The 25,820-nt window shown below is 45.5% G+C and overlaps 1 protein-coding gene across 4 annotated transcripts in view; it reads left to right on the forward strand.

Annotated features, from left to right (window-relative positions):
* srrt (serrate, RNA effector molecule) overlaps positions 1-25,820 on the forward strand; it is a 45,959-nt gene that overhangs the window by 12,380 nt on the left and 7,759 nt on the right. For 2 of the 4 annotated variants that reach the window (XM_062984561.1, XM_062984559.1), the window contains exons 3-14: positions 2,599-2,742; positions 3,851-3,979; positions 5,717-5,863; positions 8,167-8,355; positions 11,751-11,920; positions 14,529-14,701; positions 15,532-15,642; positions 18,121-18,235; positions 19,982-20,151; positions 21,883-21,944; positions 23,069-23,147; positions 24,158-24,349. In XM_062984561.1, the coding sequence (XP_062840631.1) occupies positions 2,624-2,742; positions 3,851-3,979; positions 5,717-5,863; positions 8,167-8,355; positions 11,751-11,920; positions 14,529-14,701; positions 15,532-15,642; positions 18,121-18,235; positions 19,982-20,151; positions 21,883-21,944; positions 23,069-23,147; positions 24,158-24,349 (1,656 nt within the window). In that variant the 5' untranslated portion in view covers positions 2,599-2,623. Of the gene's footprint in view, positions 1-492; positions 654-2,598; positions 2,743-3,850; positions 3,980-5,716; positions 5,864-8,166; positions 8,356-11,750; positions 11,921-14,528; positions 14,702-15,531; positions 15,643-18,120; positions 18,236-19,981; positions 20,152-21,882; positions 21,945-23,068; positions 23,148-24,157; positions 24,350-25,820 lie in introns of those variants that run through there. The other 2 variants (XM_062984560.1, XM_062984562.1) reach the window with 2 other exon arrangements.

Below are 25,820 nucleotides of genomic sequence, written 5' to 3' on the forward strand. Positions count from 1 at the left end.
CGAGGAGAAAGAAAATGAAAAGGGAAGAAAGAAAAGAGAAGAAAGATGGAACGAAAAGGAAAAAAGAAGAGAAGAAAGAAGGGAAAGGAGAAAGAAAAGGGATGGGAAGGGAAGGAAATAAAAGGGAAGGAAGAAGGAAAAGAAAAGTAGAAGGAAGTGAAGAGAAAGGAAAGTAAAAGGGAAGAAAGGAGAAGAAAGATGGAACGAAAAGGAAAGAAGGGAAGGAAGAGAGGAAAGAAAAAGAGTAAGGAAAAGAAGAAAAGGGAGGGATGAAGAGAGGGAGGGAAGAAATAGGAAGAGAAAGAAGAAAGGGGTGAAGGAGAAGAGGAAGGGGAGAGAGAAGAAGGGGAGAAGCCGGCCCGGGCGAGGCCTCAGGCGAGCGCAGCTCCTCAGGAGAACGAGGCCAAAGAATCTCCCGCTCTTTTCGTTCCTCCGGAAGTCCTTCCTAGAGCGTACGCCGGAAGTCCTCCGTTTTGCGGCCTACATCCGGTTCTCCGCCCGGCGCCGAGTGGGGCGGGACCGGAAGTGGCGGCTGAGGCGCCCCGGAAGGTGACGGAGAAAGCGCGTTGCGAGCGAGCGGGCGGGCGGGCGGGCGAGAGAGCGCGCGAGAGGCTCCGCGGGAGAACGAGGGCGGGCCGCGGCCTTCCTCCGAGGTGAGCGAGGCCTAGGACTCCGTCTCCCGGCATCCTCCGTCACCCGCTTCCCACAAGGCCCGGCCAAGCCGGCCTCGCACTCCCGCTCCCAGAATCCCCTCGTCATCGCGACTGTTGGGACCTTTCCCTTCATTATACTCGCAGCTCAGGGACCCCCGGGGTTGCCAAAATCAATATCCAAATGTCTTATTGGGTGATTTTAATTGTTTGTTTTTCAATTTTTTTTACAGCAAATGTTTTAAATGAATGGCCTCTTGTCGCAGAAGTAAATAATAAATGGGGTTGTTGTATGTCTTTCGGGCTGTGTGGCCATGTTCCAGAAGCATTCTCTCCTGACGTTTCGCCCACATCTATGGCAGGCATCCTCAGAGGTTGTGAGGTATTACCTCACAACCTCTGAGGATGCCTGCCATAGATGTGGGCGAAACGTCAGGAGAGAATGCTTCTGGAACATGGCCACACAGCCCGAAAGACATACAACAACCCTGTGATCCCGGCCATGAAAGCCTTCGACAACACATTAAATAATAAATATTAATAAAATTGGGGGAAAGTATTTGTTGAAAATTAAAGACATTAATCTGCAAAAATGTGTGTGTGTACGTATTTATATATATATACAGTAGAGTCTCACTTATCCAACATAAACGGGCCGGCAGAACGTTGGATAAGCGAATATCTTGGATAATAAGGAGGGATTAAGGAAAAGCCTATTAAACATCAAATTAGGTTATGATTTTACAAATTAAGCACCAAAACATCATGTTATACAACAAATTTGACAGAAAAAGGAGTTCAATACGCAGTAATGCTATGTAGTAGTTACTGTATTTTCAAACTTGGCACCAAAATATCATGATATATTGAAAACATTGACTATAAAAATGGCTTGGATAATCCAGAACCTTGGATAAGTGAGACTCTACTGTATATACTGTATATAAACTTTTTGTTGAAAATTGATGAAATGTGTGCACATATACATATATATATATATAGAGAGAGAGAGTATTTGTTGAAAATTAATATTATCCATTAATATTATCCATTAATATCTTCATAATCCCACCAGAAAGAACATCAATTCTTCTAGTGAGGGTTGATTCCCATCTTTTCTCAATGTTTCTTCAATAAATTTTTCCATATTATTTCAGAATCGTTATTTTTCCTTAGGCTTTTTTTTACCTTTAAATTACATGCTAATTTATCGTTCATTGCTGATTTCCATATTTCCTTATGCAATTTTTCTATCTTTTTCTACCTTTATTTCTACTGCTCCTTTCTAGTTCCAGTTATTAATAGCCTTGCTGTTGTTAACAACATCGTTATCAAATTCTTCTCATTTTATTTCCAACAATCTGTATTGTATATCATATAAAGATAACAGTATAGTTGCCCGATGTTTATTAATTTTTTTCTTCATAATGCTTTCTATCTCTGTTATAACCTTTCCCCAGAACCTCTGTATATATTTACATTGCCACCAAATGTGAATGTACGTTCCCATTTCTTGGTAAACCTTCCAATATTTTTTTGAACAGCTCTTATCCATATTATATATCTTTCGTACCATTTCAAGTACCATTTCCATATCATCTTGAAGTAATTTTCTTTTATTCTGGTTGATAAATTCTTGAGGTGTCTTGTTCTCCATCAAAGGTCGGATGTTTTTATCTTGGGGACAGCCTGCATTCTTAAGAAGGGCGTCTCCCAAAATGATTATTACATAAAAACGGTTCACTTCAACTTTATCATATGGTAAATATCCATGCTACCCACATGCCCTTCTGAATCCACTGATCACTTATTCCTCAACACGATTGGGTGTTTCTTCTTCTCTTTGACGGTCCAAGATCAGATGTCCTGGTTCAGACACAATCCTCTGAAGGAATTCTGGACCGGATCCCAGAGGTTTACGGTCTCTTCCTTGTGCTCTGTTTTGCAGAGAGTGACTTCCCTCTGCTGTTGCAATGGGTGACAGCGACGATGAGTACGACCGGAGGCGCAGGGACAAATTCCGCCGGGAGCGGAGCGACTATGACCGCTCTCGGGAACGGGACGACCGCCGGCGGGACGACTGGAGCGACAGGTTGAGCTCAAGCTATTTTGGGGGATAGAAAGGGAGAAGAGAGCTTTGCGCTGTATCACTTCTATACTGTAGACCAGGCGTGGGCAGACTTCAGCCCTCCCTTCAGGTCTACTTACTGTTAAGAATTGTGGGAGTTGAAGTCCAAAACACTTGGAAGGCCCAATTTTACCCATGCTTAGTGTAGAGGCACCCGAGGCTTTCCTGGTATCCTGCAGGGGTCTTACAGAGTCATAGAATTATCTTTCTGCACACACTTTGGTACTTCAAGCGTTAGTCCTGTTTCTGGATTTATTTGACCTGCTAATTCTGTAAGTGGCAACAGTTTCTCCCTATCAGCTGTAGTTTTTGAGATACAAAGCATACGCCATATACCACTCTCCATCTGCTTGGAGAAACCATGATGACCATATCTAAGAAACTAGAGCTGATGTGGTCTGTCCAATGCAATATTCTTAATCAGCACCCAAAATAGCCCCAGGAACAAGCCTAAAAACTGAGACATCAACATTTATTCTTATTTTTTTCCAGAACATGTTATCTGTTTTTTTCTTTCTAGAAGTATTTTCTTAGCAAGATTTCTTCAGAGGGATCTGCATAGCCTTTCCATGGCTGATTAAACTCTGGTCTTCAAAAAACCTGTTTTAAATTTATATATTGTAATTTTATATTGTATTTAATAACTTTAATTGATTTTATGTAGTGTTTGATATTGTTTTTATGTGGGCATCGAATTGTTGCCTTTGTTGTAAGCCGCCTGAGTCCCTTCGGGTGAGAAGGACAGGATACAAATGTTGGAAATAAATAAATAATACTGAAACCATCACACCAATTTTCATGATACCCGTATTTACTCAAATCTAATGTGTTGTCGAATCTAATGCGCACCTCAATTTTCAAACCTCTGAAACTGAAATATTTGCTCTCTAAAAGAAGCTCCAGGTGCTCCTGAAGCAGCTTCCCCTTTTGTTTTGTCTCAGCACTAAGACTACCATATTACGCAAATCTAGTGCGCACCCTAATTTTGGCAAGGCAATTGGTCCCAAAAGGTTGAGCATTAGATTTGAGTATATACAATACTTCTTATGGATTGTGTGTGTCTTGCTTTCAGGGAGTGGGATAGGGGCCGGGAACGCCGGAGCCGCGGCGAATACCGCGATTACGACCGGAACCGGAGGGAGCGCTTCTCCCCGCCTCGCCATGAACTGAGTCCCCCGCAGAAGCGCATGCGGCGAGACTGGTCAGTCCCCGGCTTTGTCTTCTCCATCTTGCTGCTGGCACTATCTTGGGGTGTTTCCTGGGTTTCTGATTCCAGAGGGGGGAAATAGCGCTGAAGCAGCTTTGTTCAGGGCCCAGTGCTGGTTTCCCCCATCCTTTCTCCATCTCCCATCTCATTTCCTTGCAACTCCTTTCGCATTTCCAATCATCCAGCCTCTGGCCCAGGGAAGCTTGCAAACAGAACAGGATGGGAGTGTCTCTTTTCTACTGTTTGCCCCCATCCTCTGTTGCTCTAACGCAGGCATGGGCAAACTTTGCTCCTCCAAGTATTTTGGACTACAACTTCACAATTCCTAACAGCCTACCGACTGTTAGGAATTATGGGAGTTGAAATCCAAAACACCTGGAGGGAGGGCCGAAGTTGTCCAATGTCTGCTCTGAAACATAAACATATTTCAGCCTCTGAACAGCTTGCTTTGAGATAGACAAGTTTTACTTAAATAGAACAGAAAAACAGCTACCGTGTTTCCCTGAAAATAAGACAGTGTCTTATATTAATTTTTGCTCCCAAAGATGTGCTAGGTTTCATTTTCAGAGGATGTCTTATTTTTCCATGAAGAAGAATTCACATTTATTGTTGAACAAAAAATGAACATTTATTATATACTGTACAGTAGTTGTTGTCACAAACCAGCATAACCAGACAAACTGAATCCTATCAAGAATTTCTTGTTACTACCATTATTTCCATGTACAACTGGTATGTACATTTACCAATCCTGCATGCTCTGGTGTTCTGTTTGGCAGGCATTGGGCATGCTTCCAAACAAAAACTTTGCTAGGTCTTACTTTCGGGGGAGGCCTTATATTTAGCAATTCAGCAAAACTTCTACTAGGTCTTATTTTTCGGGGATGTCTTATTTTTGGGGAAACAGGGTAACTACGTTGTAGCCTTTATATCAGAACTGACCACCTTCTAAATATTACAGCCTGCACATTTCTGATGCTTCACATCCTATTTTACCTTTTGTTAAAATCCAGTATGTCCTATCCTTTTTGTAATCTTCCTTTTTGTTGGTCAACCAATGAAAACATTCCCAAATCTCCCCCTTTAATAATAATAATAATAATAATAATAATAACCCGTCTCTCCTCATGACTTAAGGCGGGACCACACGAGAAAGATCTTGCGTGGTTCTTTCTCAAAACAGCATCAAACAGCCAAAACATTAATGCCTAACAGTGAGATCACCTGCTACCATCCTCTGCAGGTACCGCTAACTTCTAACAAGAGGTTTTCTCATGTATTCTAAATTTAATTACATACTTATAAAATGCAGCATGTGTGTTATTAATAAACTTAATAGTCAAATATACATACATAATTTACAAAGCAACTCCATGTAGCAGAACCACAGGCAGGAGAACATAACCTATATCAGTATAAGCATAGGAACATGACAGGATCAAACATGGGATCCGCTGTTGATTGACGCTGTTTATCCAAATGGCCATTGGCTGGTTCTTTGGGAGTGAAATTTGCAAGAGGGTGTGTAGATTCCTCAGCACTTCCCCCACTTCATTGACCCACATCACCTGCTCCAAAAATCTGGGCCAGTAACAAAACCTCCTTTCTATTGCAACAATTCTCCCACAAACTCCCTTATGGGGAATGTAACATCACGGGCTTGCCCCATTTTCTGGCTCCCTCCTCATTGCATGGGGGTATTGATTGTTTGTTGTGGGGCCGTCTCTTTAGGGATGAGCACACTGCAGACCCCTACCACTCCGGGTACGAGATGCCCTACACCGGGGTCTCCACGGGCCCCACCTACGGACCGCCCCAGCCCTGGGCCCACCCCGAGATGCACGTGACGCAGCACCACATCCTGCCCATCCAAGCCAGGTAAGCCCCTCTGGCATCCGAGAATCAGATTTGGGAGAAACCCTAACCCAGCCCAACCAGGCAGGAAGACACCATTAAAGCCCTTCTGACAGATGGCTCTCCAGCCTCTGCTTAAAAATCTCCAGAGAAGGAGATGCCCTGTCAAAAAGCTCTTTTTATCACCTGAAGTTCTTCTGAATTTTTTTCTGCCGTGTGAATCCATGGTTCTCTGGAGCAGCAGAGAGCAAGCCTTCCCCTTCCTTCTCAATAGGACATCCTTTCCAATATTTCAACATGGCCCTCGTGTCCCCTTCTCTCAGCCTTCTTTTCACCAAGCCAAACATCCCCGGCTCCCTCCGTTTTCAGACCGTTTACCATTTTGGTTGTCTTTCTCTGGACACCTTCCATCTTAGAGTCAATCTCTTTCTTGATCTGCTTTGCCCAGAACCTGACTCAGGGTTATTATTCCAGGCAAAGAGGTCTGACCAAAGCAGGATAGAGAGGGACTAGGACTTCCCTCGATCCCGACACGAGACTCCTATGGATGCCTCTGGCTTTTCCAGCCAGACTTTTGCCTTCTCTCCCCAAAGGGCAAAAAGCTGGGCTGCTTGAACCTAGATTTTGGCCTACCCAAGTGATTGCAAAAAACATTCTGCTTTTGTCTTTTGCATTGCATTCAAGTTGTTGTCTACTTATGGTGACCTATCCAGGGGTTTTCTTCGCCAGGTGTATTACTTGAAGGTTTGCCACCCTTGCTTTCCTTTTGAGACTGAGAGGGTGTGACTTGCACAACAGCTGTGAGGATTTAAACCAGAGTCCCAGACACACAAGCTTGTACTTTATGGAGCGGATCAAATAAAAAGCTTGTGCAATCTTGGGACTCTAATTTCTGGCAAATGCTGCCTCTCAGGCCTTGGTCTGCACCTGGGGGCTTGAAGCTCCTCAATTGCTATTTCCCCCCGATGCTTGATTTTTTTATTTCCTGATTCTAATTTCTAAGATGCTGTTCTGACCTTGGTAGGTGCTGGCCTTTGAAAATTGGACTTTCTTGTGGTTTTTTTTTTTTAATTTCTCTGCTGGGTGCTTTGAATTCTCTTCCACTATCACTCTAGAAACCATTGGGGTCTGAAGCTGTGGTTATATACCCATATTTCCTCGAGTTTAATGTGCTATCAAATCTAATGTGCACCTCAATTTTCAAAACCCTCAAACTAAAAAAGTATTTGCTGACGAATGTAATGTGCAGTGGCTAAAAGTGCACTCTTTGTAATAGTTGCTGCCTGCTTAGAATTCCTTCTTGAAAAACAATTGTGTTAGAACACCAAAGCTTCCAGCAATGGAAAAGAAAACCCTGGGGTGCATGTCTGCTGTTGAGTGAATCCACTTCAGTTGCCTTGGTTCAATGCTATGGAGTCATGGAGGCTGTAGTTTGACAAGGCCTTGATCCTTCTCTGCCAAAGGATGCCTGATGCCTCACCAAACTACACATCCCAGGATCTCATAGTATTGAGACATAGCCATTAAATGAGAGGTGGAATCCCTCCAATAGCAGCTCCAGGGGCTCCTGAAGCCCCTTCCTCTTTGGCTTTGTTTCAGCACTAAGATTTTTGTATGACACAATTCTATATCTGTAAGCCGCCCCGAGTCCCTCTGGGGAGATGGTGGTGGGGTACAAAAATAAAATTATTATTATTATTATTATTATTATGCGCACCACAGTTTTGGTAAGGCCGTTTAGTCAAAAAAGCGTGAGTATTAGATTTGAGTAAATATGGTACAGTAGAGTCTCACTTATCCAATGTTCTGGATTATCCAACGCATTTTTTGTAGTCAATGTTTTCAATACATGGTGATATTTTGGTGCTAAATTTGTAAATACAGTAATTACTACATAGCATTAGTGCGTATTGAACTACTTTTTCTGTCAAATTTGTTGTTGTGCTTAATTTGTAAAATCATAACCTAATTTGATGTGTAATAGGCGTTTCCTTAATGCCTCCTTACTATCCAACATATTCGCTTATCCAACGTTCTGCCGGCCCGTTTATGTTGGATAAGTGAGACTCTACTGTATATGTAAATGTAGAAAGGGCACGAGGCCGTTGTTCCCCACATTGCTGTCTGGGAGGGTCTGTCCCTTGTGTCCGGTTCTGACTGACAGAACAATGTATAATGTACAATGAGGTACAATGTATATATTGAGTAGAGTAAGTGCTGCGTAGTTGGAGATGATACACGCCCTTTGAAAAGGAGGCAGAGCAGCCTGTGTGCGGGGCGCGTGGAGACGGAGGAGTGCAGCCGTGTTCCTCTCTCTCCTTCCGCAGGTTGGGGAACATTGCGGAGGTGGACCTGGGCATCGCTCCTCCGGTGATGAAGAGCTTCAAGGAGTTCCTCCTCTCTTTGGACGATTCCATTGACGAGACCGAAGCCGTCAAGCGCTACAACGACTACAAGCTGGACTTCCGGCGGCAGCAGATGCAGGAGTTCTTCTTGGCCCACAAGGACGAAGAGTGGTGAGTCCCTCGAGGGCCGGGCCGCCCAGAGAGAGGCTGGGTCTGGGGAGCGGTGGGGCAGGAGGAGACACCTGTGTCTATGCAGAGTTTGGTATGTTAGATATTATTTTCTTTAATAGAATAATCTGTCTTTGTTTTTAATGCTCATTAGAACTTCTAGGTTTTGTCTCTGTGCAAGTTGGGTAGATTCCTCCTCTCAATAAATCCCAACAGGCACAGAAATCCATGACCTGCTTTCTGGAGTGGGATGAATGGAGACCCACTTCTCTTGACAGGCTGTTTATTGGGAAACTGAGTTATGCAACCCATTCTCACACACATTTGCACCGCTCTGCGATGCTGGCATTGCTGAGCTTCTGTGGAAGCAGCGGCTGGTCCGCATTGTACAGGTGTATTCTTCCTCCCTCAGAAGAGATAGGCACTCACTGAGTAACTAGGAAAGTATTAGGAATATGAGAAAGGAAAGGAAATCATTACAATCACCGGGTCAAGAGAATATGAATGCTTAACACAGTGTGATGAGGTGTAGCATAGGAAAGAAGAGACAATCTGGCAAAGAAAGTGTGAAGTAGTGGAGCAAAACAAGTCTAAAGTCCACCGAGACAAATCGTGCACTGGTCTTGAAAAGGAAAGTGGGGAAGTAATGGCCAAATGCCACCCCATGAGGTTAATTGGCATGTCTCCAATTTCCCACTTTCTATTTTAATATCCTCCAATCCTCATGAGTTACATGTCACCTTTGCTAATAACCAGGTCCTCCTGGGCCTCTGGAGGGTCAGCGTTGCTGTTGTTGTTGCCCAGGCCCCTTCCTCCTCCTAGAAATCTCCCCATGATCTAAGGGTTTAAAATTCAAAGTTTCTCCCTTCCAAATCCCAACTTTAGTGAGGGTTCAATGCCCAAGGATCAGGGAGTCTCAAAGCTTTATTCCACTGCTACGACAGGTACAACACACCCGTTGTTCAGAGTGAGAAATCCCTTTTCACTTCTGTTCAGAAGGTGTTGTGTGGCAGTGGCTGGAGGAGAAAAGGAGCTTCACGGGTCCAATCCCAGTGATACGGAGCATTCAGAGTAAGGAGGCTCCAGCCCTGAGCATCAAGAGTGTCATCCATGCGCTTTTGAGCGCCAGTGGCCTGTTGCACTAGGCCTCCCAGCGTCCAAAACTGGGTTTGTCTGCCCTGGAAAACGGAGCTCTCTCTCCAGCCTGGGGACAGACCAGGGATGTGGCTACTCTTTTCCTCCAAACCCTTGGTCTTGGGGTCCAGCGGGGAAGAGGTTAACTGACCAGGATGGGAGAGGGCCTGAGTCCCCATGGAATGAAACGGGCCTTTGCAAAGTCAAAGGGAAGGCGCACTATGCATTGCAGTGGCTCTTCCCTCCCTCCCTGCAGCCTTCCCCTTCTGGGAGTCTCCAGGGTTGTTGGACTACAACTCCCATGTCTTTGTAGTCCGACGGCTCTGGCCAGCGCAGCCCAGTTGGGAAAGGCCGTGCCCAGGGTTCAGCCTCAGGGTTGCCTCTCTCTCTTTCCATTGTAGCCATTTTAATTTCCTTTGTGGTTCTTTTGGTTTTGCTTTTGGATGTGAACTGTAAATAACTTGGCCTTTTCTCCCCTCCTCCCAAGAACCTCTCACAGGAGACTTCCAAAATCCATCCGTCCTCAGCCTGGAGAATCCATATATAAGCCAGTGTTTTTCCTCCTCCTCCTCCTCCTCCTCTCTCTGGGCTGGGTTTTGCCTTTTTCCTCCTTAGCGCAGACAGCCAGGGCGTTCACTGTGCACAATGCAGTGACTAGCTGAGTGTGACTTGGCAGGATGTAGGCAGCGGCAGGGACCCGCAGGCAGGCGCTCGGCTCCTTCTTTTGTTTTCTTTTCAAAGTCCTGCGGCCCAGCAATGAGAGAGAGAGCGAGAGAGAGAGGCAGAAGGGTTCCAACCTTGGTAAACCCAAGTGTGGTGTTTTTTTTCCTCCTTTTTCTTAAAATCCGCTGAAGAAAACTCTCCTCGCTTGGAAGGCTCCGAGTGTGACTCCCCTCAGTGTATGTATGACGCGTTCTGTCTTCTTAAATCAAGAGCTGAGACAAAAAATAAATACGTTCTAAACGCTTAATCTTTGTAATTGTGAGGTCAAAAAAGTATGTAGAAGAAAGCGTGCTTTGGATTTGGTTGTGTTTCATGTCCGCCCGCCCCCTTTTTAACTGCCTTTAACCCCGGTTGGTGCTGCTTTTAAAGGGTTCCCCTCCTCACCCTCCGCCAAGAGACACTTCCTGCCTCTCCAGAAGGTCATGGCATCACAGGGAAGCGGGGCAGGGGGGCTCTGCATGACCAAAGACCCCCCATAGAGCATAGGACCCTGCAGAACTAGTCCTTCCCAGTAGCTCATTGGTTATGCTGGGGGATTTGGGGCATAGTGAGTGCTGTGGGGAGCAGGGAGGGAGCTGGTACGCTTGTGCTAACAGGTTGGCCTGGCTTTGGTGGGGAGCAGCGTGGCAGAACTCAGACAGGTATCATTCAGGTGGGCTTGTGGGGAGGGGGATTTGGGCCTTGAGGTTGACGTAAAGAGTGACAGGAGACAGCTTCTGCAAGAGGAGAGATGGAATTTGAGCTCAGTTTAGGCCAAGGGGGTGATGGACAAGTAAGCAGGTACGTAGGTAGGTGGTGGAGGAAGAGCCAGGACGAGGCAGCCATGCTTCACGAATCCCTTCCCCTCCATACTTCTGGCCATTTCTGAAGTGGGACTCTTTCACGCTACCTGGATATAGTCCTGTGACTCCACTTTAGCCACCACAGCTGCACCACAGGGATATCCTGGGATGTGGGGAGGCACCAGAAGGGTGAGGTGGTGGAAATCCCATAGGCGTTGGGACCACAGGGCTATAACGGTGTTGCATGAAAGGGCCCCATGACCTAACCCTTCCCCAGTCTTGGTATAGGAGACTTCCATTGGGAAGTAATAGAAATGTTCCTTTGCCCAGCTCAAACTCTGGTCTTTCTGCACCTAAAACTGGCTGCAGAGCTCTTGTGTGGGGAGAGGGGCCTCTGCCTGCCTCAAAGAAGGGGGTCCAGGCCTTGGGCTGGTGGGCAAACCCTCCTCGGCCCTCAGAGCTTCCCTTTCCCTCAGGCAGCAGCCGTGATGTTTTTTGCCCCCTTCTCCCTGCCCTGAGCAAGCACAGACCCCCAAGGCTCCTGGATTCTCTCCCTCCCTCCCTGGCTTTGCATGTGTGATGAGTTAGAGCCTGAAGGAAGGAAGGAAGGGCCGTGCGTGCTCCCGGTCCCGCCTGCGTGTCCTTGGGGGCTAATGCCGTTCTCCCTCTCCCCTCCCTCCTCTCTGTGTGTCTCCTCTTCCTCCTCCTCGCCTCCCTCTCCTTCCTTCTCCCCATCCCGGATGGTTGGGCTCCCTCCAGGTTCCGGTCCAAGTACCACCCGGACGAAGCCGGGCGGAGGAAGCAGGAGGCCCACAGTGGCCTCCAGAACCGCCTCAGCGTCTTCCTGTACCTCATGGACAACGGCTGGTTCGAGGGCCTGCAGCTGGACATCGACAAGGCCCCCGCCATCATCAAAGTCCTGGACGCCGGTAGGAGCCACGGCCCCCCCCCCCCAACCCATGGAACTCAGCCAAAGTAGAGGAACTCTGGGGCTTCAGACAGGGAGGGAAGCCTCTAGGGGCGAGACTCAGGCCCCTTCTACACTGCTACCGTGTTTCCCCGAAAATAAAACAGTGTCTTATATTAATTTTTGCTCCCAAAGATGTGCTAGGTCTTATTTTCAGGGGATGTCTTATTTTTTTTAATGAAGAAGAATTCACATTTATTGTTGAACAAAAAAATGAACATTTATTATATACTGTACAGTAGTTGTCATCACAAACCAGCATAACCAGACAAACTGAATCCTATCAAGAATTTCTTGTTACTACCAGTATTTCCATGTACAACTGGTATGTACATTTACCAATCCTGCATGTTCTGGTTTCTGTTTGGCAGGCGCTGGGCATGCTTCCAAACAAAAGCTTTGCTAGGTCTTACTTTCGGGGGAGGCCTTATATTTAGCAATTCAGCAAAACTTCTACTAGGTCTTATTTTTCGGGGATGTCTTATTTTCGGGGAAACGGTATTTAATCCAAATTATCAAGTCAGATAATCTGGATTTTATATGGCAATGTGGAAGGAGCTTCACCTGGATTTACACTGCCCAGGATCTGATCCTAGATCATCTGCTTTGAACAGGATTTTTTTGTGTGTGTCAGGAGCAAGAACTTGAGAAATTGCCAGTCGCTTCATGTGTGAGAGAATCGGAAGTCTGCAAGGACGTTTCCACTGGGATGCCCAGATGTTTGATGTTTTATCATCCTTGTGGGAGGCTTTTCTCATCCTCCGGGGAGGCCCTTCTCTCACTCCCACCATCATCTCCGGCACGATTGGTGGGGACGAGAGAGAAGGCCTTCTCTGGAACTCTCTTCCAAGAGAAATAAGATTAGCTCCAACTCTGACCTCATTCCGAAAAGAGTTGAAAACCTGGTTCTTTCAAGCCACTTTAGATTAAGACGAATTTTTTTATTTATTACAACATTTCTACCCTGCCTTTCTCCCTCAAGGGGACTCAAGGCGAACAGCTAATTGAGTCCCCACCCTCACCTATATGCCAGCCGTCTGCACTTTATCTCTGCCCCATGTGCCTAGTACTCCCAAGATATTGTAGAATTGCACAATTACATTTTTATCTCTCTCCCCAAGATTGAAGATTGAAGTGCCATTATGTTGTTCCCGGCCTTTGACCATTTTTTATTTTGTGATGGTGTGTTCTTATAACTGTATTAATTTGTCATGATTGTATTGTATTTTATATTGTTGTATTTTTTTCTATTGTTGGGGTTGGTTCCCCATGCGAGCCGCCCCAACTCCCATCGGGGAGATGGGACGGGATACAAGAATAAAGTTGTTGTAGTTGTTGTTGTTATTATTATTATTATTATTATTATTATTATTATTATTATGTCCCTGTATGAGGAGCTGAAGCAGACAGAGGGAGCTCACCTGCTTTTCCTGGATTTGAACTGCTGACCTGTCGGTCAGCAGTCCTGCTGGCACAACCCATTTAACCCATTGCACCACTGGGGGCTCCTTTGAATGGGATTATATTAATCTTCACTGCCAGATAATCTGGAATCAGATCCTGTGATATAGGGCAGCATAGAAGAGATCTCAGCAAGAAGTTTAGGGTTTTTAAACTGCCTTTTGGTGTTTTTTTGGAGGGCGGGGAGTGAACTTTCCATCCAGACATTGTAGGGATATTTTTAATTATCTATCCTGTACTTATTATGGCCTTACCATTTATGTGTTTTAAATGCAATATTTTATCCTTGTATTGTTGTTTTAATTGACTTTAACTGTTATACTGTAATACCCTTGTTTCATATTGTATTACTGATTTATTTATTTTTTATATTGTGATTTGTATTATGTTGCTGTTTATTTTGTCCTTATGTTGTTTGGGCCTCTGCCCCATGTGAGCCGCCCCGAATCCCCGTGGGGAGATGGTGGTGGGGTATAAATAAAGCATTATTATTATTATTATTATTATTATTATTATTATTACAGTAGAGTCTCACTTATCCAAGCTAAACGGGCCGGCAGAAGCTTGGATAAGCGAGGCTTGGATAAGTGAGACTACTGTATTATATTTTATGACACAGCAAACAAGATAGATATGCTGGATTTTGTTTCACAAAATCACAAGTCGAACAATTCCCAAGTGTCTAGGAATGTGTGATGTATTTTCGGATGATGCTGCAGATCCCAGTCGGGTGGCCTTTTGCAGTTGGCAGATCGTAATTTTGTCAATTATTGTTGCTGTTATTATTATTATTATTATATTTGGTCTCTATAGCAGAGGAGAGTGTAGTGTGGCCAGTGCTGCCTGTGAGTTATGGTAGGAAACAAGAGGGAAAATGCACCGCATGCTCTGCTAATGGTTCAAAAAAGAGGGCAAAGACTTAATTGTTTCACCTCAGATAGAAGGTTGATGATGCCTCATTTCAAATGATATTATAAGCTACCTTTGGTCAATGTTATGCTGTATTCCAGAGTGGCGGCAGGGACGATGGACTCGGGTGGCCCTTCCCAGGTGGTAAGCTTTCCCAAATTCACAAAACACGGCGTGTGTATTTATTCCTCCCTCTGCAGCCGTCATCAAGATGGAAGGAGGCTCCGAGAACGACCTGAAGATCCTGGAGCAGGAGGAGGAGGAGGAGCGGCAGGAGAAGGCCGAGCTGGCCAAGAAGGAGGAGAACCGGCTGCTGGAGCTGGAGCGCAAGGCCTCCGAGAAGGACGACGGCAAGAAGGAGGAGGCCAAGAAGGTACAGCAGACATGGGCAAACTTGGACCCTCTTCCAAGTGTTTTGGACTGCAACTCCCACCATTCCTCACAGCCTCAGGCCCTTTCCTTTTGCCCCGCAGCCGCTTAAGCGGCTGCGGGGCAAAAGGAAGGGGCCTGAGGCTGTGAGGAATGGTGGGAGTTGCAGTCCAAAACACCTGGAAGGCCAAAGCTTGCCCATGCCTGTTATAGAACACCAGGCATGTGCAATTTGCTGTCTTTCGAGTGTTGTCCCTCCATCTTGCTATAAGCTGAGAAAATACTGCTTTTTGGGCCTCTCTCTTGTTTTATTTATTTATTTACAGTATTTATATTCCGCCCTTCTTTCTCACCCCGAAGGAGACTCAGGGCGGATTACAATGAACACATATATGGCAAACATTCAATGCCAACAGACAAACAACATTCAGTTTTAGACAGACACAGAGGCATTTTTCTTAACATCTTTCCAGCTTCACGATTCCGGCCACAGGGGGAGCTGTTGCTTCACCGTCCATAGGTGGCTGTTCTTCCTCATTCTTTTCCTCGTGAGCAGTTTTTTTTAATGGTGTTGTAGATTAGTTAAATTAGCCTCCCGCATAAAGCGTACCTAAATTTTCCCTACTTGACAGATGCAACTGTCTTTCGGGGCTGCTAGGTCAACAGCAAGCCGGGGCTTTTTTTTTTTTTTTTTAATGGTCGGAGGCTTAACCCGACCCGGGCTTCGAACTCATGACCTCTCGGTCAGTAGTGATTTATAGCAGCTGGTTACTAGCCAGCTGCGCCACAGCCCGGCCCCTGTTCTCTGACATCCGTCCCGCTCTCTTTCCTTAGGCCAGCGATGAGGAGGCTGCGGAGGACAAAGCCAAGAATGCCTCTGAGGAGGAGGAGGAGGAGAAGCGGACGGAGAAGAAGGAGGAGCCCGACAAAGAGGCGCCCAAGAAGGTAACTCTCCCATTTGCCCTACTTTCCAGCCAGGTTACCAACCAGAGCAGGCTACAGAGAGCGGTTGACCCTCCTCTTTAAGCAGCTCCATTAGCTACCGATAAGTTTCCGGGCCCAATTCAAGGTGCAGGTTATACTGGAAAATGATTCATAATGAATGTAAGAAAACCGGGTTGTTGTATGTCTTTCGGGCTGTGTGGCCATGTTCCAGAAGTATTCTCTCCTGATGTTTCGCCCACATCTATGGCAGGCATCCTCAGAGGTTGTGAGGTATGGATAAACTAAGTAAGGAAAGGAAAGAATATATATCTGTGGAGAGTCCAGGGTGTGGCAAGAGTCCTTTGTCACTGGGAGCCAGCATTAATGTTTCAGTTAATCACCCTAATTAGCATTGGAAATGTCTTGTCTCTTGCCTGGGGGCATCCTTTGTTTAGTCAAGCCCTCAGAGTGTTGCTTCCCATCTACTGTTTTGATTTTGGAGTTTTGTAATACTGGTAGCCAGATTTTGTTCATTTTCAATGTAAGAAAATACTGCAAGTAGACTTTCCAATGAAACCAGAAGTATATCTTCTAGGGATGTTTGATGTAGAGTTCTTTAATAACCCTAATACAGATAAACTTTATCACTACTCCTCATTCTTATAGGCCGTCAGTGTTTTAATAAGACCGTCCCTTCTCCCTTTCCTGACCGCCTTTATACTACAGTAGAGTCTCACTTATCCAAATAAACAGGCCGGCAGAACATTGGATAAGCGAAAATGTTGGATAATAGGTAGGAATCAAGGAAAAGCCTATTAAACGTCGAATTACGTTATGATTTTAAAAATTAAGCACCAAAACATCATGTTTTGCAAGTAATCGACAAAAAATGCAGTTCAATACACAGTAACGTTATGTAGGAATTACTGTATTTACTAATTTAGCACCAAAACATCACAATGTATTGAAAAAATTGACTAACAAATTGACTACAAATAAAGATAGAATTCCATAAAATGAACTTACAGTAGCAAAATTGTCGGAAATTAAATCCATAAAAAGTTCATTTCTTGCTGCCTAGAGAAACAGCTGTGGATCTGGGCGGGAGGCAAACTGCGTTGGATAATTCAGAACGTTGGATAAGTGAGACTCTACTGTATTTATGAGCCCTATCCAGAGTTCTGCGCAAGTTCCTTTCTCTGCACATGTATTTTATCTTTAGGTTTCTAAAGCATTTGATGTGTTTTATGTCGTATTTTTATTTCGTCATATTATTTTGATTCATGTATTGTGCTTTAAGCTATGTTGATGTTAGGCTCGTTCCCATGTGGGCCGCTCCGAATCCATTTGAGGAGATGGAGGTGGGACATAAAAATAAAGATGTTGTTGTTGTTGTTGTTGTTGTTGTTGTTGTTGTTGTTGTTGTTATTATTTTAGGTGTTTGAACTGATTTTATTGCAATGTGTACAGAGTTATTTCAGGAGAGGGCAGGATAGGAATAATAAATACCCACTGGGATTTTGGGATGCGTTAAAAGGAGTCTAGTGTCTGGATCAAGTGAAGTCGTGGTGCCTCTGTATTCTGGTTTCGGTAGACCTCACCTGGAATACTGTGTCCAATTCTGGGCACAATTTAAGTAGATATTGACAAGCTGGAAGGTGTCAAGAAGAGGGTGACTAAAAGGATCAAATGCCTAGAGACCATGAATAATCTCTCTGAGGAGTGTCTTAAAGAGCTGGATCTGTTTAGCCTGCAGAAGAAAACGTGGAGAGGATACATGAAAGGAGACATGTATAAATATGTGAATGGGTGTCACAAGGAAGAGGAAATAGGCTTCCTTTCTGCTGCTCTGGAGACTAGGACTCAATGGATCAGTGGCTTTAAATTATAGAAAAGGAAATCCCACCTGAATATTATTAGGAAGAACTTCCTAACTGTAAGAGTTGTTCAACAGTGGAACTCTCTGCCTCGGAGTTTGCCTCAAGGCTCCTTTGGAGGCTTTTAAACAGAGGCTGGATGTCCATCTGTCAGAATTGCTTTGATTGTGCTTTTCCTGCATTGCACGGGGTTGGTCTTGTCCAACTCTATTATTCTATGATTCTGTGAATAAACCAGGCCTAACTGAGGATGTATCTACACTACAGAATAAATGCAGTTTGTTCTGAAGTGCCTTGGCTTAATGCCGCATTGTATTTGGTGAGGCACCATCACTCTTTGGCAGAGAAGACTAAAGGCCTTGTAAAACCACAATTCCCAGGATTCCAGTGCATCCAGACATGACAGTTAAAGTGGCATCAAACTGTATCAACTCTACAGTGCGGATACACCCTGAGCAGGCAAAATAGATTTTAGGTGCCACAAAGCCCCAAATGCTAGAGATGTTAGTTGTGAGTTTCAGCAAGGTGTGGGTTTCTGGTTGAAAGGGGAGGAGAAACAAGAGATTCATTTTGGAAGGGAAGGTTTGACATGGCTGACGGCCGGTCTCTCTTGCCTCCCCAGAGCAGCCACAAGCGCAAGCGGAAGCGCAGCGGAGACGACAGCTACGACGAGGGCAGCGTCTCCGAGTCGGACTCCGAGTCAGAAAGCGGCCGCCCGGAAGAAGACGACAAGGAAGGTGCGTCTTATATACCTTTAGTACTGTAGGTTTGCATACTACAGGCAGTCCCCAAGTTATGGACAAGAGAGGTTCTTTGGGTTTGTTCTTAAGTTGAGTGTGTATGTCAGTCAAAACAGGGACATATTCTGCGGTATTATCTACATGTATACAACTAAGGTAAAAGTAAAGGTTTTCCCCTGACGTTAAGCCTAGTCATGTCTGACTCTGGGGGTTGGTGCTCATCTCCATGTCTAAGCTGAAGAGCCGGCGTTGTCCATAGACTCCTCCAAGGTCATGTGGCCACTGGCATGACTGCATGGAGTGCCAATGTTACCTTTCTGCTGGAGCGGTACCTATTGATCTACTCACATTTGCATGTTTTCAAACTGATAGTTTGGCAGAAGCTGGAGATAACAGCAGGTGCTCACTCCACTTCCCAGATATGAACCTGCGACCGTTCGGTCTGCAAGTTCAGCAGCTCAGCACTATCTCTTCCAACAGGCCGACCCTGCTGGAAAAATTTTTAAACTTGTGTCTTATGTTTGATCTTTGTTTTATGTATTTTGTGGAAATACATTTTAATATGTGTCTGTTTTTAGATGAATGGGTGTTTTAGCAATGCTGTATCTCACCTCGAGCTGTGAGGAGAAGTGAGCAAGAAATAAAATTATTATTATTATTATTAATGCAGTTTGGGCCACTTTAACCACATTGGCTCAAGGCTATGGGAACATGGGAGCTGCAGATTTACAAAAAAATTTAGCCTTCTCTGCTGAGGAGTGCAGATGCCTCCCCAAACTACAACTCCCATGAATCCATAGCAGGTAAAGTAGTATTAATTCTGCTAGGCAGGTGCGTTGTTTCATTCTACTGTGTAGATCAGGCATGGGCCAACTCGGGCCTTCCCTGCTGGTGTTTTGGACTGCAACTCCCACCATTCCTCACAGCCTCAGGCCCTTTCCTTTTGCCCCGCAGCCGCTTAAGCGGCTGCGGGGCAAAAGGAAGGGGCCTGAGGCTGTGAGGAATGGTGGGAGTTGCAGTCCAAAACACCTGGAAGGAAGGCTGAAGTTGGCCCATGCTTGTGTTAGAACCTTGGTGCTTCTATTGAGGAGTGAGTGAGGAGTGAGGAATGGTGGGAGTTGGAGTCCAAAACACCTGCAGGGAGGGCCACAGTTTGCCCAGGTGTCAAAGGGATGACTTGAGTTCTTGGTCGGGCCCGAGGGACAAAAAGAAGGGGCCTGAGGCTGTGAGGAATGGTGGGAGTTGGAGTCCAAAACACCTGCAGGGAGGGCCACAGTTTGCCCAGGTGTCAAAGCGATGACTTCATGAGTTCTTGGTTGGGCCTTAGTGGGAAAAGGAAGGGGCCTGAGGCTGTTAGTAATGGCCGAGTTGGAGTCCAAAACACCCGGCGGGAGAGCCACAGTTTGCCCAGGTGTCAAAGGGACGACTTCATGCGTTCTTGGTCGGGCCCGAGGGGGGAAAGGAAGGGGCCTGAGGCTGTTAGTAATGGCCGAGTTGGAGTCCAAAACACCCGGCGGGAGAGCCACAGTTTGCCCAGGTGTCAAAGGGATGACTTCATGAGTTCTTGGTCGGGCCCGAGGGGCAAAAAGAAGGGGCCTGAGGCTGTGAGGAATGGTGGGATTTGGAGTCCAAAACACCTTGCAGGGAGGGCCGAAGTTGGCCCATGCCTGTCCTAGAGATTCTGGGGATTTCTGTTAAAGGGACAGCGCAACTAGGTCTCAAGAGTCTCTTTTGGGTCCACAGAGGAGAAGCCCAAGGAGGAGAAGGCGGCGGGAGCGGCGGCCAAAGAGGGCGAGGAGTCCCCCAAGGCCAAGGAGAAGGACGGGGAGCCCAAGCCGCGGCCCCTGCACAAGACCTGCTCCCTCTTTGTCAGGAACATCGCCCCCAACATCTCCCAGGCCGAGATCGTGGCGGTGAGTCAGGACACCACTATATCTCCGCTCCAGGCCCAAATATTCCTGGCCTGAAAGAAGCAGAACAAATGCATCAGAGAAGGAAGGGTGGAGGGAAAGCAGCCTTTTCCAGCCTTGACCACAGCCCCACACCACCGGGATTCCAAACATTCTTAGCGTCAAGGAAGGCTGTGCCACACCTCAGGTTAGCTTCACCTTGCCTAAAGACACCAAGCCACACACAGGACGTAAGTCTTTTGTAGTTTATTTAGAAAATAGGAAAAAAATAGTTCATAAAAAGGTAAAAGTTCAGTTCCAAAAGATAGGTACAAAACAAGGCTGTAAGCAATAAGTCCATAGAAACATAGAGTATAAAACAAGGTCCTATTCATAGAAGCCAAAAGTCCCAGCAAACAATATATCCACGAGATATTATAGGAAAGCAAACTTGGCACAGGAATGCAGACTTGTGTCTTGATCAAGTGATGGAGTTGCATTGACAGAGATCTCTCTACCAGCAGACTATTTTAAAAGCATGACATAAAGGCATTCCTTTGCCCTTTGACCTCCCGTTTATTAGCTATGCAAAGACTTCTCCACAACCCCCTAAATTCCAGTCTTGTAGCCCAATCGAGATCCTCAGAGTCAAGGCCACTGAGCTCGTTACTGGTATCAGGTGGAGGCAAAGCGCTATCCTCCCTTCCTGCTTCCTGCACCTGAAATTCCTCATTAGAAACAACATCATGACTTATTCCCATGGGAACAACTCCCTGCTCTTCATTTCCCACAACCGGAAGGCTCCTATAATTCCCAGCATCAGAGTCATCTTCAAATTCATCCTGAATCCCATAATTATGCACATATAACCCAGAATCCTCATCAGAGTCACACAAAGGCAAAGGCTGAGTCACACCAGGCAGGGATCTGGAGTCCCAAGTGTGGAGGTGCCTCTTGAGAAAGAAGACCCTCTTCCTGAGTCTTCTAAGCAGGTTGGGAGGTGGGTTTCCATTCTGACCCTTTTATACCCTGCTTTCTGTCAGTGATGATTGATGCGAGGTGGTTAAATTGAGACACTTACAGCTCTCGGTCTCAATTCTCCACTCCATTCGTCAGCTTAGCATCTGCTCAGAAGCACGAACAAATAAACACGTATAGCTGTCTTCTGATTTATTTATTTTATTTATTTACAACATTTATACCCTGCCCTTCTCACCCGAGGGGACTCAGGGCGGCTTACAAAAATTGGCAAAACTTAGTGCCCAAAAAATACAATCATAAAAGCAAAACAATACATATAAATCCGTTAAAACATTATTAGAATACATTATAAAAATTTTAAAAACATATATAAAATTAATTCAATTAATCCAAAATCCTCATGCTTCATCCTTAAATCAGGCCATGTCTACTTTATCGTTTCCGATCCCGGCGGTAATTGGCTTTATTTACAGCTATGTACATAAGTGCAGCCAGAGCTGCTCGTACACATGTCTCTTCTACAGCAATTAATGGTGACTAGAAAGAACCCTTATTGGTAAAGTTAGCACCTCCCAAATTCCATACTCATTGACTTATGTCCGCTACATCAGCACAAACAGAAGCTGCTCTATGCAGTAAATCTAAACTCTATGCAATTAACTATTCCTGTACTGGAATCCTTACCGAAGCACACACATACTCACTTTAACAATGAGTGTACATTTCACACACTACATGAACCATTACTCTGACACCTTCCTCCCTCTCCCTCAGCTTTGCAAAAGGTACCCCGGCTTCATGCGAGTGGCTCTGTCGGACCCCCAGCCAGAAAGGAGGTAAGCCGTCCTTCCACCCTCTTTTCCGCCTTAGAAAGAGAGGCAGCGTGGAGCAGTGGTTTGAGTGAAAGCGGGGTTCCTGCTCAGTCCCTCTCTCAGCCTCAGAGGAAGGCAAACCTCTGAAGAAACCCTCCTGAGAAAAGACGGGTTGCAACTGTGTTTTGCTGGCTTGAGTGTTGGACCTGGGACTCTTTGAACCCCTGCTCAGCCAGAGAGACCCATTGTATGGCCGAGGGCAAGACACTCTCAGCCTCAAATCAAGGGAGTGGGAAAAGCCTCTTCTGAATTATGGACTTGGTCAAGAAAAGACTAGGAGAGAGTCAGGGTCTGTTTGAAATCTCCTTGTGGGGAGGAAAAGCGGGGTACAAATAATATTTATTTATTTATTTATTTATTTACAGTATTTATGTTCCGCCCTTCTCACCCCGAAGGGGACTCAGGGCAGATCACATTACACATATAGGCAAACATTCAATGCCTTTTAACATAGAACAAAGACAAACAAACATAGGCTCCGAGTGGGCCTCGAACTCATGACCTCCTGGTCAGAGTGATTCATTGCAGTTAATTGCAGCTGGCTTGCTCTCCCGCCTGCGCCACAGCCCGGGCCCACTCGGAGCCTATGTTTGTAATGGGTTGCTGTGAGTTTTCTGGGCTGTCTGGCCATGTTCCAGAAGCATTTTCTCCTGATGTTTCATCCACATCTGTGGCAGGCATCCTCAGAGGTTGTGAGGTCTGTTGGAAACTAGGCAAGTGGGGTTTATACATCTGTGGAATAATGTCCAGGGTGGGAGAAAGAAAGAACTCTTGTCTGTTGGAGGCCAGTGTTAAAGTAGCAATTTGCCACCTTGATTAGAATTGGATGGCTTTGCAGCTTCAAGGACTGGCTGCTTACTGCTGGGGGAATCCTTTGTTGGGAGGTGTTAGCTGGCCCTGATTGTTTCCTGTCTGGAATTCCCCTGTTTTCTTTATTTTGGAATTTTTTAGTACTGGAAGCCAGATCTTGTTCATGGTTTCCTCCTTTCTGTTGAAACTGTCCACCTGCTTCTTGTGGATTTCAGTGGCTTCTCTGTGTTTGCCCCTGCCTAGTGTTCACCCATTTACTTTCATTCCTCGTTTTCCAGGTTTTTCCGAAGGGGTTGGATCACTTTTGATCGCAGCGTCAACATCAAGGAAATCTGCTGGAACCTCCAGAACATCCGGGTAAAGCCAAGAGGGAGGAATTTGAGCCGTCCTTCCCCCAACCCCCGCGGTGTTTTCCCCATAGAACAAGGTGGAAAGAGAAAGGGGTGCCTTCCTTGTACAATTGAAACCCTCCACCCCATTTCTGAGATGTTCCTGGTGGACTGTGTTCCAGCTATGAGTGAGGTGGAAAATAAAAGGCGAGGGCCAAAACTCAGGTTATTTAGAGTTCTTGGGGAACAGTATTTCAACCCTTAAGAATAAGAGGTATTTTCTTCTCATCCCAGTCAACTAAATTCAGACTCCAGGTCCTGCGGTTCTTTCTTTGGAAACATATTTGTAAACTTCTATTTATGCTTTTTGGTATTCAATTGGCAAGAAGCAAATCAATCCCTACCACCCATCCCCCCTGAAATTAACAATGTCAAATGCAATTTAGTACAGAATGTAAAATGCAATCCTGCATTATGAAATCAGTTATACATTATCCATCCACCTGAGTGTAATTCCAATTATTAGTTTCTGCAATGTTTGTTTATTGTGCTGAAAATCCAGTTGATTGGAGGTACATTATCCCCACTCCGTTCTTGATCAATAACAGGTTGTCGCAAGGCTGTCCTTCTTTATTTCTCTTCTGATTATATATATGACAAATGATGCTAAACATCTGTCGGGACTATCAATTCTGTGATTGTCGCTTGCCTTCACCATCATCGAAATGTATTTCTTAAGGACTGGAGATGCGTTGGGATGATGGTGGAGGGGGCTGCAGCCATCTTCTGCCATCCTTACACCAGTATCTGAAGAAATTATGGCCTTGAGAAATGTTTAGCATCCTTTATCATATAATCAAAAGAGAAATAAAGGAGGACATTCTTGTGACAACCTTGTAACTAAATGGAGATAAGGACCTCCAATCAACCGGATTTTCAGCATGGCAAACAAACATTACAGAAACTACTAATTGGAATTAGACTCCGGTCTCCTCTCCCGCCGAACTCACTTGGCCTCTTCCCTTCCTCTCTCCAAAGCTCCGGGAATGTGAGCTGAGCCCTGGAGTAAACCGAGACCTGACCCGACGCGTGCGCAACGTCAATGGCATCACGCAGCACAAGCAGATCCTGCGCAACGACATCAAGCTGGCCGCCAAGCTGATCCACACCATGGACGACCGGACCCAGCTCTGGGGGGCCGGAGAGGCCCGCCCCGCCTCCGAAGTCTCGGTGAGTTCTTCAGCGGGAAGGAGAAAGTCTTCTTTTATTTTAAGTTGTTACATGCTCTTATTTTGGGAACCCCCGGTGGCGCAATGCGTTAAAGCGCTGAGCTGCTGAACTTGCAGACTAAAAGGTCTCAGGTTCAAATCCAGGGAGTGGAGTGAGAGCCCACTGTTACATGCAGATGTGAGTAGATCAATAGGTACCGCTCCAGCGGGTAGGTATCGGCGCTCCATGCAGTCATGCCAGTGGCCACATGACCTTGGAGGTGTCTACGGACAACGCTGGCTTTTTGGCTTAGAAATGGAGATGAGCACCAACCCACAGAGTCGGACACGACTGGCCTTAACGACAGGGGAAAACCTTTACCTTTTACTATGCTCTTATTTGGTCTGTTTTGTTTATTATTTGTAATTATTTGTATAATTACTGTTGTCTTAAATGGTGAAATATTGTATAACTTCAATGTTGATGATGCCTGTTTTGCTTTGAATTATATTTTTATCTTGTTGTATTGTGGAAATTTGGGCTTGGTCCCATGTTAGCCTCCCTGAATCCCTGCAGGGAGATGGAGGCAGGATACAAAAATAAAGTTATTATATTATTATTATTATAAAGTGCTCTGGATGGCCTTAATGCACCATCAGAGGGGAAATGAGAGCTAGAGGTCAATCCCTGAGAGGGTGGTCATGATAATCTCAGGTTATCTTGCAGGAAGAGCTTGCCTCTCCGTTGTTTGCGTGCCTTCCAGTCATTTCCAGGATTGTGGCAACTCTCAAGCAGATTAATTTTAAGGAGGGTGGGAGTGTGACTTGTCCCAGGTTCCTATAAGAGTGCAGAGATTTGAATGCTGTCTCCTAGAGTCTTTACCCAGCACTCAAACCACCCTAGCACACTGTCTCTTAAGGGATTTTCTGCTGCAGTATTTTGACTGTGACTTGCCTGAGGTCACCCAGTCAGTTTCCATAAATGCGCAGAGACTTGAACTGTCTCCTAGAGTCTTTTCCTAGCACTCAAACCACTCATAAGTTATTTTGTATTGCCCGAGGCTGAGAGAATGTGACTTGTCCATGGTTCACCCAGTGTTGTGGTTCAGTCTGATGATGAAGGGGGATTTGGGGTTTTGCAGGCTGACCAAAGCAATGCTGAAGAGAGAAATCTCGAAGGCTCTGATGTTGGAAATGTTGAATTGTCAGTGAGGCCGCAGGGTAGCGAGGAAACAGAAACTAATGATAAGGGTGACCTTTCCCAGGAGTTCGAACATCAACAAGTTCCAGGTGTTTTGGGCAGTGACTCAGAGGAGTCTCCCTTAGATGGGAGATACAAGGTTAAGATTAAAGGTTCGGCACAGACGCTCCTTTAGAATAGCTGGCAAACGCATGGGAATTCGAGGGCAGAGAAATGCCTTTTTGGCTTGCAAACGTGGGTAAATACAGGAGAAACGAGAGATTTTAGATGAAGCAATTTTGATTCTTGGAAG

Source organism: Anolis carolinensis, chromosome 6 (genome assembly GCF_035594765.1).
Source record: "Anolis carolinensis isolate JA03-04 chromosome 6, rAnoCar3.1.pri, whole genome shotgun sequence".
NCBI lineage: Eukaryota > Metazoa > Chordata > Lepidosauria > Squamata > Dactyloidae > Anolis > Anolis carolinensis.